We start from the raw sequence: 14,809 nt of genomic DNA, 5'->3' as shown, positions 1-14,809 counted from the left end.
GAAACAAGACCTCTGCAAGTTTTTGGGTTCAAGCTGAAACTATGTTTTTTAGGGATAAACATTTAAAGATAAAAAATCATGTTAAAGGTTTCATTAAAGAATAACAAGATGAAAGGAGTTTTTTTACAAAGAAGAGAGACTACAATTCAAATAATTTTAGAGTCATCCCTAAGTGTTTTTCATCCTGCAGAATTTGCTTGTGCATTTTGATTTCTTGGAGGTAAGCTACTTTTGTTTTAACTTATTACTTACTCTTGTCTTTTTTTTGAATGTAGAAATGGAAGGAGGGATCTTTGTGCAAATCACCTCTCTGAAAGGGAGTTGCTGAGTCTAAAATACCTGAGATATTTGTGTAGCCGTTGTACTAAGATAGATTCTTCCAAAGTGCAGTTCCTTGCAACTGTCTAGACATCTAAGCCTTAGAAAGCTAGATTTGAGAGCAATCATATCCTAAGTAAGTCGTCCAGCTGGACACCAGTCAAAATCTCACCTAAAATAATCTTGATTCTTGTTCCTGCTCATTCTAAGATCATGACGAGATTGAATTCGCTTTCTTTTTCTGATTGCTGTAAACAAAAAAAGGAAATTAGTACTTGATCATCTTCTGTCTTATTTTTTCTATTGTCATTTCTGCTGGTCTGTTTTGATCTTGTCCTAAAACAAATAAACAAAAGCTTTCTGAAAACATTTGGTTGCTTGGGAAAGTCTTACATTATGTGCCTTTTTCAAATGATCTTTTTTACTTTGACATGGAAGGTGTTCATGAAAAGAATTTTTTGTTTGTTTTAAACTTCAGGATATGAAACACAGGGAGGACTTAAGGCATCTGAATATTTGTAGTGTTGATCCTCCTGGCTGTATGGATATTGATGATGCATTACACTACAGAGAAATAGAAAATGGAAATATAGAGGTACTGTATCAACCTGTCATTTACTTACTTACTTTTTTCTTTATTTTACAAACAGTGCAGTACTGGTAATAGTAAATGACACAAGCCAAGCTCCAGATCTGTTATGAATAAATTAATGGTGTTTGCACTACTGCAAGATGGTAATAAAGAAATGGAGTTGATTTGCATTACATCAGTGTCAAAAGTGGAAATTTAATGTCTTCTAAATTTACCCTGCTTTATCCTCATTTGGCATCAATTAGTATAAAATTTATTTACTGCTTTAGACAAGTATTATAAACAAGGATATTTTCAGCTGGGATAAAGAACTATCAGAAAAAAAAGCTAAGCAACTGCTGAAGTGTCTAAGGAATGATTATTTTATTTTAAAAAAGGCATTAAAAAGCTATAGGTTTATCCTCAGCTTTCTACCCCCTTATGTCTGATTTAGTCAGATTGTCTTCTTTATAAATTAATTTGGAACTGTAATAGTAGGGTGTGCCAAAATGGACAGTCTAGCAAGCAGAAAAGCAAAACCAAACTTGCAATGAGTGTTGAAATAAAAAAAAGAGGTTATTTGAGCCCCCAGGCAAAGAAGAGTTGCATTTGTAATGAATCTAACTTTCCCCTAAATGCACACATGCCCTTACTTTGAGTAATTGCTGCAGCTATTCATTCTTTTAATATCAGTATGATAGGCTCCAACTATTCCTATTATTAAATACAGGAGCTGCTGGAGGGAACTGGGAATGGATTAATTGGGTTGTAAATAAACTCTTGAAAAAGTCTCTTTGGTGTTGAGAACTGTTTCTGTTTCATGAGGTGCATAATGTGATGCTTGTTTTTTAGGTCGGTGTACACATTGCAGATGTCAGTCATTTTATTCGCCCAGGAAATGCTTTGGATGAGGAGTCAGTGAAAAGAGGAACAACAGTGTATCTGTGTGAAAAAGTAACTGTTTTCTACAGCTTTTTGTACAACTAAGTGGTTGGATTTTCATTGCTTTCCTCATTTAGTTCTTGGGAGTAGAGACATCTCTGAACTAAGGACAAAAAGACTCTTTCAAGTTGCACTTAATGGTCTAAGACAATTGTTTTCCCTTTTTATCTTTTAAAATCCATTATCTGGAGAATATCCCTTTCAACTCCTGTTTGAAGTCTTGTTAACATGTGTCTCTGAAACTGGAGTACTGTTTTAACACCTATCTGAAATTGCAGAAGTAGCCTGGTTTTGCTTTTTCTATTGTTTTCCCTTATGATAGCTAAATCTTTGATGTTTTCTATGATTTGCATTTGTTAACAGTATAGTCTTAGTCTGGTTTATTTTACTTCTTACAGATCACAATTTCTTTTCAGAAATAACTGTTACTGAAAAACATGATAGTTCAAATCGATTGTGGAATCAATTTCCTTAAAATAGCTAAATTGTCTTTCAGAAATCTGAGCTTTCTTAGCAAAAAAATAGTTATTACCTCCAAGCTTTTAGTACATTAAAAATCAGGAAGTTAAAATATATACTTATAACTAGTCATGATTTTTATTCTTTTCTTTGCAGAGGATTGATATGGTTCCAGAGTTACTTAGTTCCAACTTATGCTCCCTGAGATCTAATGTGGACAGGTATATGTATATGATCCATACTTTGATCCTGACAAGAAACTACAGATGTTTATGCATGGATGTTAACAGGTTTTCCTCTCCTTCTCCCTCTTACAGGCTTGCATTTTCATGCATATGGGAGATGAACTCTAAGGCTGAAATTCTTAAAACCAAATTTACGAAGAGTGTCATTAATTCCAAGGTTAGTCACATAAAAATTACTATACGAGGAGCAAAAGAAAAACGCTGGAAACCATATTATATAAACACTGATAACAGATTTGGTAATCAAGTTTTCTTTCTGCTTTTTGATTTCTGTTTTCTTAGAAGTAGAAAATGATGCTGAAATCCTGAAAATAAAGTGTTTGATTCTGCCCTGTTCTTTTAAACCTCTAAGGCTGCAAGGTTTTTGTGTGCAGTTACTTTGTGTATGGTATACATATAAGACATGGCTGATATATAGCAGTTAGTCATAATTTTCAATTAAATTCAATGAATTCTGTAGGTGTTTAATACATTTCTGAAAATTAGACCTTTGAAGTATAAAATCCATCTGTGATCACCATAGAAGTCCACTGTAAATGCCTGGTATTTCTTAATAGCTTGCCTAGGTCTGTCCTCATTTGTCCATTATTCTGTGAGGATGACAGGCACTTTAGGTGTTGAATGTAAAGCTTTGTATTCTTGTGAGCCAAGTTTGACAGCAAGCTGACTTTCTGCAAGACAGAACTGTTTTTTTCAGTATTCAATTCTGTGTCATGATGTCTTTCTTTTTCTAACCTCTTCAAGGCTTCTCTCACATATGCTGAAGCACAGATGAGAATTGATTCAGCAGCTATGAATGATGACATTACTACCAGCCTACGTGGACTAAACAAATTGGCAAAAATTCTGAAGAAAAGAAGAATTGATAATGGGTAAGCCATGCAGTGTACCTGTTACATTTTCCCCTCTTTTTTTTTACTGACTTATTTTGCTGTCAAAATGTATAATGGTCCCTGTTTTTCTATTGAAAAACTTACAAAAGAGAGTAAGTTCTTTTTTGCTACCTTAAACCAATGATCAAGTGCATTATATTATTAATCATATTACCTTGCTTAGGCTGCTTTGACAAACACAGTCAAAGTAAGCTTATCTTCTTTTGACTCAGTGTTTGTGTATGTTGTACTGACCCTGTCCACTCATTAAAATAAGCTTGCACTGTGATTTTGCTCATTCACACATACCCATCACTGGGTCATTTGGTCATTTTAATTTGCATAAAAATGCTTATCTTTCCCAAAAATTATATAAACTTGGGATGTTAACTTTCCTTGACAAGGTCAATCAATATAGATCTCTTAGAGTCATTATAAAAACACAGCTAGGGTAGCAGCATTTAAAATTTTAGGAGCTGCTATGGTGTTTGTCAGCACAACAATTGCTGCAAATTTGAACATAAATTCCACAATTTTCTTTTTAATTTCTGCTAATTTTAAATTACACTTTCGTTGATACTGTGCACAGCCTTGCGGCTCAGCTGCTCTGGCTGCTTGACTGTAATTCATGAATACCACTTCCTGTCTTCCAGAGCCTTGACACTTTCCTCACTAGAAATTCGTTTCCACATGGACAGTGAAACTCATGATCCTATTGATCTGCAGACTAAGGAGCTCAAGTATGCATTTTACTTATTAGTTAATCTGGGGTAGGGCTGGAATTAAAGACATGTTTAAGTAGTAACGTTTAGTTACGAGTACAAAGTTCCTATTCTAGTGCAGGACAGTCATGGAGTTGAGGGTGATTTGGGTTGAAAGGACCTTTGAAAATCCTCTAGTCCCAACCTCCCTGCCATGGGCAGGGACACCTTCCACTAGATCAGGTTCCTCAATGCCACATCCAACCTGGCCTTGAACACTGCCAGGGATGGGGCATCCACAGCTTCTCTGGGCAAGCTGATCATTGGAAAGAGAATTCCTCTATTTTACTGCACTATTTTTTTAGCAAGTTCTGAACTGTGAGCTTCAGAGATGAACCTGATTTTACTACTGATTCAGCAGAGCACTAAGTTCAAAACTCTCTACAACTCACAGGTTTCTCTGTGATGCTCTTCTCATGGAAGTAACAGGCAGAAAGTAAAACTTGGAGTTAGGGATTAATGAAACATTAAGAACAACTGAGCAGTTATTGCACATATGCAGTGATACACTTTCACTGAGAAGTTATAGAAACAGGGCTAAAATCTACACTAAGTTCTGTACACACAGCTTTATGTCACAGCTGTATGTCACAGCTTTATGGTGTTTACACGGTGCTTTCAAACTTCATATTTGTAATATTTCGACAGTACCCTTAGAAAGAAATCAAGAGGTTTATCTGCTGGTCTTCTGGGGCATTTTAAAGATATTTAGAATGTTTCATGTTTTTTCTTCTGACTCAGTATTTGAAAGTTTTAGTCTTAAAATTGCTTGCCTAATTGTATAAATGTTCAAACCACTAGTTAATACTACATAATACTGCTAGGATGTTGGAATGTTTCTTTATTAGGCAATCAATGTGTAATTTAATGCTTTTCTAAGAATGTAAAATATTTTATCTTGATAGAGAAACAAATTCCATGGTTGAAGAGTTCATGCTGCTTGCCAATGTTTCTGTAGCACAAAAAATTTACGATGAGTTCCCAGAGTTTGCCTTGCTCCGGAAACATCCTGCTCCTCCCCCATCAAACTACGACATCCTTGTGAAGGCTGCAAAGTGCAAGGCAAGTTTTTACTATGCTAATTAAGTGAATTAGTTATGAATATCTGTGTTTTCTCTCTGGTTGGCAGCTTACCCAAAATAAGGGTTGGAAAGCAGTATTTTGAAAGTGTCAGACTTTGAAATTGCTGGTACTTGTAGGAAGGTAATTGTACCTCTTGATTAAAGGAAGAATCTTGGTTTTTAAACCCTCTCTTAGGTAAAGAAAGCCAGTCACTCTCTTAAGGCTTGTATTGTAACGGCTGTGTGCTGTGAATGTTTCTCCTCTCCAAGTCATACGTGATTTTTGTGTCACTTTTTGGGTTTGAATCATGTGCATTATAGATGTACTTAAAAACTTGTCAGTCACATCAAAGAACATACTTCCCTTAAGCCAGGAAGTAAGAAAAAGTGTTTATAGTTTTCACCCTCTCCTTAGATCAGCTAGAGGTTTAGTTACCTTGAAACAAGTCTGATTTAATTAATGAGTCTGAACAGCAGAAATGTCTTTTCTAGTTTCAGGATCTTTTATTTGAGCTAACTGTTGAACTTTTTACATACTGTGATGTGTATTAAGAACATACTTCCCTTAAGCCAGGAAGTAAGAAAAAGTGTTTATAGTTTTCACCCTCTCCTTAGATCAGCTAGAGGTTTAGTTACCTTGAAACAAGTCTGATTTAATTAATGAGTCTGAACAGCAGAAATGTCTTTTCTAGTTTCAGGATCTTTTATTTGAGCTAACTGTTGAACTTTTTACATACTGTGATGTGTATTCTCCTTTCCCTTTTTTTTTTGCTTTCTCTTTTTTTCCTAAGGGCAACTGAGAAACTCCTGAATTCTCTCAGTGTGATATTGATAGGCTAGCCCAAACCTAGCCCATTTAAATTTTCACTGCTATAAAACTGGAATAATGATTTAATTTGTACTCTAGAAATTATTTTGAAAGTACTGTTTTACTCGGAAAACTAAATTACTGTGCAGAGGCAAATGTTCTTTTAAATAAACCAAAGTGGCTTTTCACTACTCTTGACACAGCCATCACAACTAGGTGTTAATAAGCCACATTTATACTTTAAAAATAAATATTCAATGATTTTAACATAATATAGGCATAAATTGATCTCTAGATCACACCTTGTTGTCAGTGGTGTACATGAAGGAAAGAGCATTTAACTGATCTTGTGATAAAACTTACTTTGCATTTCTGGAAATGAAATTATTCATAATGTATTTTCAGGCTACCTGAATTTTTGTCAGAGGACACTGGCAAACAAGGAGCAAAATGCCATACATTACCAGTTTTAGAAATCACTTTTCCAAGTATACATTGTAATAATTGTGGGGAGAAAATACAACAAGGTCCATTACTGCTTACTTGTGAGTGGATTAGAATCCTGGTGTGGCACAAATACTCTTGTTTTTACATCCTTTCTGATTTAGTCAATAAAAGGATGGAAAAATAAACCCAGAGGAAATAAAACAAGTTGTTAATATTGGCATGCCGTGCTTCTTCATTCTGTATATGTCTTTTCTGAATTCCTAGGCTACTGACTTGGCTGATTTCATTTTTTGGATAGAGCACTAGTAATAATGAGGAAACCTGTATGTGGGTAGATTTATTTATTTAGTTGTAACAGTGGAATTCCATTATGTTAGTGTGAGACTTGTGCCAGTTGCTAAGATTCCTGTGGATGTAGCTATTACATTTCTGTCTATACTCTTTAATATTTGCTAGTAATACTTGACTTTTTTTTATTCTTCTCTCCCTCCAGAATTTGGAAATTAAGACAGATTCAGCTAAGGCTTTAGCTGAATCATTAGACAAGGCCGAATCTCCTACATTCCCCTACCTAAATACATTGTTGAGAATTCTGACCACTCGCTGCATGATGCAAGCTGTTTATTTCTGCTCTGGAATGGATAGTGATTTCCATCACTATGGTTTAGCCTCACCCATTTATACTCACTTTACCTCACCAATTAGAAGGTACTTTTATTTTACAAAAGTTTCAGGCAACAAAAAGAAGTGATTTATTTGTGAAGAAATGCTATTTTAAATTGTGGTGGTGTCCATTTAAAACAAAATGCTGTTTCTGTTCAGTGTTGGGTTTCAGTTGAAACAGCAGTGGCTTACATGGTGATCCGTACTCCTGTAAGCTCCCAGGTTTTCTGTCTACGACTCCTCAGGTCTAGTGACATCTTTTAAAACACTCATAAAAATAATAGAAATGCATCCCCAATGCAGGTCTCTGGCATAGAAATGCACTTTGGGGTCAGTTAGCATTAGTCTCAGCCAGAGTCTGAGGCAGTTTGGCCAGTCATTTTTCAGGTGGAAGCTGTTTAAATGTTGAGGAGACTATTTTATTTATGGAAACATTGCCAATGGGAAACTTGCTGTTGTAGCTGCTGCCTTGTAATGAAATTGTGCTTCTTGGAAAAGCAGGTTGTTTTGAGTCTTTTTCTAACCAAGAAGTATCTGAGTTTTGAGGAAAATAGTTGTCATCATATTTTGCTCCTTAGAAACATTTCAAGTGAAATCTCTTACATGCGGATTAAATTCCTGTGAATTTATGTGGATCATTTGTGAAGCTTCTAGGAATCCAAATAGTAAATTTTAGTTGCTGCCAGATGTCTTGAGAAGTTCCTCACTGAAGTTCTAATAAAAGTTATGTACCAAGAAGTTCAAATGTGATTATGCTTTGCAGCCCAATGGCATTGAAATAGTATTCTACACTAAATTTGTCTAGTTCATGGGAAAGGGAAGAGGGATTGGCTTAAGCTACCATGGTGAAACATGGTCCAAAACATTTAGTCCAAAAATAAAACTTTGTTTCTTTGTAAACATTCAACAGTGCAGGTTCTACTGGTACAATATAGTAAAGAATTTATCTTACAAAACAGTGTAGTTCATTCTGGCCCTGCAGCACACCTTTGGTCAGCAAAGAGCTTGACCTTGAATTAACACAAGGAGTAGTCAGCAGATTGTTATTATTACAAAACTTTTAGATCTGTAAGATTCACAAAACCAGAAGTATATTCAGAAACTTGTTTATTTTCAAAAAGTATATTTTGCTATGTCATTGATCATTTAACCTCATCTTTGCAGGTATGCTGATATTATAGTACATCGGCTTTTGGCAGTGGCCATAGGAGCAGACAGTACTTACCCAGAACTGACTGATAAACACAAACTAGCAGATATGTGCAAAACCCTCAACTACCGACACAAAATGGCACAATATGCACAAAGAGCGTCTGTTGCATTCCATACACAGGCAAGTAGTTCTGAGATGTTAGGATTAGCTTAGGGACAATTGATGTTGATTTTAATGGAAGGGACAGAACACAGAGTTGTACTTTGTTGTGCAAAACCAAGCAAGGCTGCAGAAATCATTAAGACTGAGGGATGCTTCATTGAGAGAGAGTGTAAACATTACATTGCTTGTTCTGAAAAATTCAGAATAATGGCATCTGGAGGATTCTTTTAGTTCTGGGCCTGTTAGGAATATGGTGAATGCTTAATAGTACAGTAATGCTATAAATGGTTTATGGGGTTTTTTTAATCTGCTTTCAATATGTGCTGTGTAATTATCACTAAGTGTAAACTTGTATTTGAATGTTTTACTTCGTTAAGGCAGTGTATTTGTGAGTCAGAATGTTCTAGTGCTCTTTTCCTTATTTGCATATTTTACTTTTATTATAGCTGTTCTTCAAAAGCAAGGGAGTAGTAAATGAAGATGCATATATATTGTTTGTAAGAAAAAATGCAATTGTGGTTCTGATTCCCAAATTCGGGTTAGAAGGAACAGTCTTCTTTGAAGAAAAAGACAAACCAACACCAAGATTGGATTACAACAGTGAGGTATGCTCTTCTTATTAATATTTGTTCTTAAATACCTTTATTTTTTGACTTGGTAAGTGAGCAGGATGACTAAAATCTGTTCTAGCTGGAAGGGTAAGAGGTTTTCTAACTGCAAGTTTCTTAATCTGTACTAGTAGTGCTACTATGGTCTTTGTAAGTCTAAATAAAAAGGTTCTGCCAGAAATTGGTTTCTGTACTAGGTACTAATAACACCTAATTATCTGAGTAAATACTGAAGAAAATGTATATACCATGTGTTATGACATTGAATGAATATTCATGACTGATTTATGGTCATTTTTATTTATATTTAACATTAATATTTTCCTACAAAAATATTTATTTGTATACATGTGTAAGACATGCCAAGGAGTGATACAAAATCTGAACTTTCAGGTACCATCACTTACTGTGGAAGGCACAACATTACATATGTTTGATAAAGTTAAAGTGAATGTTATGTTAGATGATACCAACATCCAACATCAGAAAATTCGGATGGTCCTGGTAGAACCAAAGGTAAGGCACAGGGGTTCATAGAGCCATATTACCCTTCAGTAATGTTTAAAAAAAGCATGCAGTAAACCTGAAATTTAACCCGGAAGGAAAAGCATAAGTTACCAGCAGCCTGTAATGATTGTTTCATCTCTACTCTCAGTAAAACCCAGGTCTGCTTTCACTGGCTCTTGTGAAGAGTAGAGGCCTCTAAATTAAATTTCCATTCTGGGCCCATCAGGGATATTTCTACTGATGAGAAAGATGATGATTGCTGAAGCAGTATCTTGAATTTCATGGTTCTGTAATCAAATCTCCCTTTTGAAATTCTGCCAGAACTCAGTAGGTTCTTCTTTTTGCTCCAGTAAATTGCAGTGTAACTGTGATGGGTGGCTCAGAAGAAAACTATAATTGCTGGCTATCAACAGCAGTTATGTCTTACAACTTCCACAATATAGTAATTCTTTCCTGTAATGTCCTAGTGCTGAATGACTCTGGTCTTAAGACTTTTCAGCTCTGACTTCTTAGTGCATCTGGGACAGCATGGTTTTCATACCACAGGCCTGCTGAGTGTTTTGCATGCTACTTACTACAAGATAGTGCCCTCACAGTAATTGCATTTGACTTTTAGTAAACAGATGGTTGCAATGCAATAATTGAGTATCCTTAATCATGGAGAAAAAACACAACTCAAAAGCAAGACACACATTATTTGTTTTTTCCCAAACACATGTAAATATTCTGATCTTTGGGCTATTATATTAGCTTGAACCATAGAATGGTTTGGATTGGGAAGGATCTTAAAGATCATCTATTTCCAACCCTCCTATTATGGGCAGGGACATCTTCCACTAGACCACATTGCTCCAAGCCCCGTCCGTGTACCAAGCTGCTCCTGCTTGTGAAGGTCCTTACTCTACAAGGAAGTAAATACTATCATTGTAGTTTATCCCTTGATGGAGGACTGGCTGTACTGGTTAATGCAAAATACTTTGTCATCCTAAACAGCATGCAGTGATCACTCCCTTTGTGTCCATTCAAAGGTTCCAGCAACTAAAATACTGTCTCACCCAGAGAGACACATCTCTGTCAGTTCTGATTCCCACATTATCTTGTGAGTTCTGTAGCTCACTATGTATGAAAAGGTACTTAACCCTTCAATGGTTTCAAGCATGAGGCACAATACTGTTACTCAGCTGGTTTGGGGGGGGGGGTGGGGGTCAAGGCCTCTTTTCACCTCTCATTTATACCCCCTGCGTGTGCTAGGTAAGGCGTGGCACCCTGGAATCTGGTACAAAAGACCTGCTGGCACTTTTGGCAGGAGGAGTGCTGCTGCTTGGCTTTGCCTTTTCCAGCTTTTACTAAAGTTCAGAATTCTAGCTGGAATTGTTCTAAGATAAGCAGAACCTGTTGTAGATGATTTTCTAAATCAGAAGTTTCTGATGTTGACACAGTGTTTGTAAAAGATCTGTACAAGTAAATTCAGGTTTTATCATGATAGTAAAAAATTCAGTTAAAATTGTTCTGACTTCTTTTCTTACTGTAGATACTAGGAAATGATGTGCCTGCAGAGGAAAGCAGCAAGAATGAACCAGAGAAAAAGAAAAAGAAGCTACAAAAATAACTGGATATACAAGTTAATAAGTCACATATCAGTTATTTGCCTTTACACATTTTTCCCTATGGGCAAGATGCTAGAAACAGGTTTTATTTACTTTTTTAATACATTTTAATTATCTGTGAAATTTTTTTAAAGCCACTTTTTTATGACTATGTATGCAGAACAATAGTTTTAAAACCAAGTACAGCTACACCTTTGTCTTGTGGGTGAAAATAAATGTTTCTGCAAAGTAAGGAATAATTGTAGTAGTTTTTTTAACAACCCTAAGGCCATTTGAAAGTCACTCAGCAGTGCCTTCTGTTTAGCACCTTGGAACTGAAAGGAATCAAACAATGTAGGTGTGAAAGATATGTCTTTATTCAATTTCACTGCCTTAATTTACAGTTAGACATGTTAAAGGACTCTCATTAAAATCACTAAAAAATAATGTAAACAATGACAGTTTTGTGCAACGTGTGCCAACCAACACATTAAGAGCTACAGAAACAGAATGGTCAAGTGATTTCCACGATAATTCGCACAATAGGTTTCTTCTACTGATCAGTTGTACAAGCATTATAAAAAATATGCATGTTCTGATAAAATAAATATTCCCCATCTAACTGAAGACTACAAAACAGGACAGGACATAATACAGGCAGTTTAGTTGGGGAGATCTTTAATTCTCACACTCACCCTTCTATTACTTCTCCCTTACCTCTAAGAACATATTAATACAGGGTAAAATTAAATGATTTAGTGATTGTTTTTTTTATTTGTGAACACTTAAAAGCCTCTGAGCATATTATAAAACATAAAATTTAAAAATATAACCAAGTCTTAATTATACATACAATGCAGAACAGTTCAGAAACAGATCATAAATTGGACTATGCTGTTTCTCATCTTCCCCTTAAATTAACATTCACTACATTACTAGTTTTAGTAATCACTCTTGCAAAAATAAATCCTTTGTACAGTCCAGAAATATGAAATTCACCCTTTCAAAGTGATTATTATTTGAGAAAATTATCAGGAGAAACAGAAAATACACAAATCATACATAAATCTCATGCAAGCTGTATCTTGCTTTTAAGTGACAAAACCGACAAGCTAAAGCTGAGAACATTTTCAAGGCCCTATTCTATGAAATTCATCTTCCAGAAGTACAAGTTAATTTCCTCCTTTTAACAAAATTCATGCCTTATAAGTTATCAATTCAGTGTTTCCACCTTTCAGTGGGGCACTGTTTCAAGATGATAAAATAGATAACTGAGGATGCTAGACTGAATTACTGTCAATCCAATACACATCACAGAAATAGTGATTAAATTGCTAAAAAGTAAAAATAATTCATGTTGTTTTCTCCTTAGAAAACAAGTGAACGTCTTTTTTGCATTTATTTCTGCAATGTGAGAACTAAAACCAAGTGATGCTTTACTGACAGTAGAGAAGTTTCCCTTTATATGCATTTTTCAGAAAGCCTTCACTGGTGAATGGTTTATGAAAGTGTTCTATTCAACACACAAGTCTCAGGTCTTACACATTGACTTTAATGTCATGTGCTTCTGTTCACACCTCCCCTCTTGAGATCTGAAAGCAACAGACAGCATTTTTTTCACATTTAGGTCTGACCAAGGGTTTCAGGCTTAGTGTGCCAACAGCTACACATCAGCCCCCATCTATGACTTTGGTACAAGTTGTTCTGTGAGTTGTGGAATAGAACAGAAAGCAGAACTTCTATCCAGTTTCCTGGTACTGGGCATCTCTGACTACTTCACCTGGAGCATGTATTAGAATGAACTTCTCTTTATATTAATCCAACAAAGTTTACTTCAGAGCTCTACATATATAGAGCCCAGAAATCTCAGTATTTTCCTTATCTCTTCTTGCCCTCTTAGTCACCAGGGCTGGAAGATTACCACATGGACTTTTTTAGCCCTATTCATATTTACAGATGGTTCTTTACAACAAATGCAATCAAATTTAACTAAATCTGATTTGATTAAACAAAGGGAGGTCTGGGCCCTCCTCCAACCATTAATTCAATTCAATGGCTTTCTTGAAAGTGTCAAGGCTTTGTTTATATTAATACTTTTTGTAGTAAGTGACATAAAAAAAGTTAATTATATTTCTGTAAGCAACAGAGTAATACTGGGAATTAAACATGAGAGAAGTGTAGTGGTTTACTTTAATAGAAGGAAGGCTGTATTATTCTCTTAATGAGGTTCTGACGCCAATTATCTTGTTGCACCTTCTTAGGTTCCTGCCAAAAGGTACTGGAGCATCAGTTTGGGCACAATTGGGAGACACTGGTGGAGTCAGGTGATGAACTCCAAGATCAACACTAATACAATTACTAAGGGGACAACACTATCATTTAATTTTAAAGTAAGCGATAATAGATTTTACTAAAGTACAGAGTAAACTTGACAGATGCAGTTTTCTGTTAAACCAAGTGAAAAACTGTTTAAAGACCTGCTTAAACAGCTCTTTAACATAAAGCTTATTTTATATTACTTAGAAAACTAAACTTTGGGGTTTGCTTTCATTGCACACCCAGCAGTTCATTTCTGTACTAGTGCTAGTATTCATGAAGCCACACAATACATCTGATCAGGGAAAAGCAATCCAAATCAAAACTAACACTCGCTTTTTCTCTCCTGCAAAGAAAAATGTCCCTCATGCCTTTAGGAGAGTCAAGTCTTAAAATGTAGGTGTTTTTGCAGTTACATTGCTTCATACTCAAGTTACCCCAGGCTTGCCCTGTCTATCCAAAACATTCATCTGGAAGCTGAAGTTACATCCAGACTCTAAAGACTATGCTCCTCATGGAATCTACCCTAATCACAGAAGGAACACAATTCTGAAACAAACCAACCTGACTGTTTCTCTGTATCAAGTCTAAATGCCTTAATTCTCAAAAATATTCATACCAATAAGTTTGTTAATAAGACCTGAAAAATCCCACATTATTTAAAAACAATACATACCAGACCATTTATTATATTTGCATTAAAAAAGCAAAACAGTAGGTATAATCCAGGTAACTGAGGACATATATAGAAAAACCTATTAGACAACACAGTTCTCCATCAGAAAACTACATACCACTGTTGTGAAATCCCTGAATTTGATTTTCATTTGTATGTTTCCAAGCAGATAGGTTGCAAGTTGTGTTTTGACCACATACTGTACTATGCGGTTTTGCTTTTTGGAAACAGGATTGCTTCTCCGGAGATGTAGCTCTCAGCAACTGATTGTCCTTATGGCTTAAAACTGAACACTCCTAGGTGAACAAAGAAAAGTTGATTTTAAAACAGAATTCGCAGAAATTATCAACCCCCCCCCCCAAGATCCAGACTTACTATCTGCAAATTTCAAGTACAATAAGTACCACCTCTCCCCTTCTGAAATAAGAAATGAAATAACATCCGGAGATGTAGCTCTCAGCAACTGATTGTCCTTATGGCTTAAAACTGAACACTCCTAGGTGAACAAAGAAAAGTTGATTTTAAAACAGAATTCGCAGAAATTATCAACCCCCCCCCCCAAGATCCAGACTTACTATCTGCAAATTTCAAGTACAATAAGTACCACCTCTCCCCTTCTGAAATAAGAAATGAAATAACATGTCTACACAGATC

At 35.6% G+C, this 14,809-nt stretch overlaps 2 protein-coding genes across 2 annotated transcripts in view; one reads left to right on the top strand and one right to left on the bottom strand.

Moving 5' to 3' along the window:
• Positions 1-10,927, top strand: part of DIS3 (DIS3 exosome endoribonuclease and 3'-5' exoribonuclease) — a gene marked incomplete at its 5' end in the record, with an annotated part of 18,753 nt that extends 7,826 nt beyond the window's left edge. The window contains 12 exons of the mRNA XM_009084976.1: positions 797-913; positions 1,742-1,843; positions 2,447-2,511; positions 2,608-2,692; positions 3,280-3,407; positions 4,061-4,147; positions 5,074-5,230; positions 6,978-7,192; positions 8,312-8,480; positions 8,909-9,067; positions 9,464-9,586; positions 10,829-10,927. Coding sequence (XP_009083224.1) covers positions 797-913; positions 1,742-1,843; positions 2,447-2,511; positions 2,608-2,692; positions 3,280-3,407; positions 4,061-4,147; positions 5,074-5,230; positions 6,978-7,192; positions 8,312-8,480; positions 8,909-9,067; positions 9,464-9,586; positions 10,829-10,927 — 1,506 coding nt within the window. The remainder of the gene's footprint in view (positions 1-796; positions 914-1,741; positions 1,844-2,446; positions 2,512-2,607; positions 2,693-3,279; positions 3,408-4,060; positions 4,148-5,073; positions 5,231-6,977; positions 7,193-8,311; positions 8,481-8,908; positions 9,068-9,463; positions 9,587-10,828) is intronic.
• Positions 10,928-14,218: 3,291 nt separating this feature from the next.
• BORA (bora, aurora kinase A activator) overlaps positions 14,219-14,809 on the bottom strand; it is a 15,690-nt gene continuing 15,099 nt past the window's right edge. Inside the window, exon 11 of the mRNA XM_009084974.1 lies at positions 14,219-14,451. Coding sequence (XP_009083222.1) covers positions 14,266-14,451 — 186 coding nt within the window. The 3' untranslated portion in view covers positions 14,219-14,265. The remainder of the gene's footprint in view (positions 14,452-14,809) is intronic.

The sequence above is a fragment of the Acanthisitta chloris genome, unplaced genomic scaffold, assembly GCF_000695815.1.
Source record: "Acanthisitta chloris isolate BGI_N310 unplaced genomic scaffold, ASM69581v1 scaffold26071, whole genome shotgun sequence".
Classification (NCBI taxonomy): Eukaryota; Metazoa; Chordata; class Aves; order Passeriformes; family Acanthisittidae; genus Acanthisitta; species Acanthisitta chloris.
The sequence above is the reverse complement of the archived record's forward strand: the minus strand, read 5'-3'. Positions and strand labels throughout refer to the sequence as shown.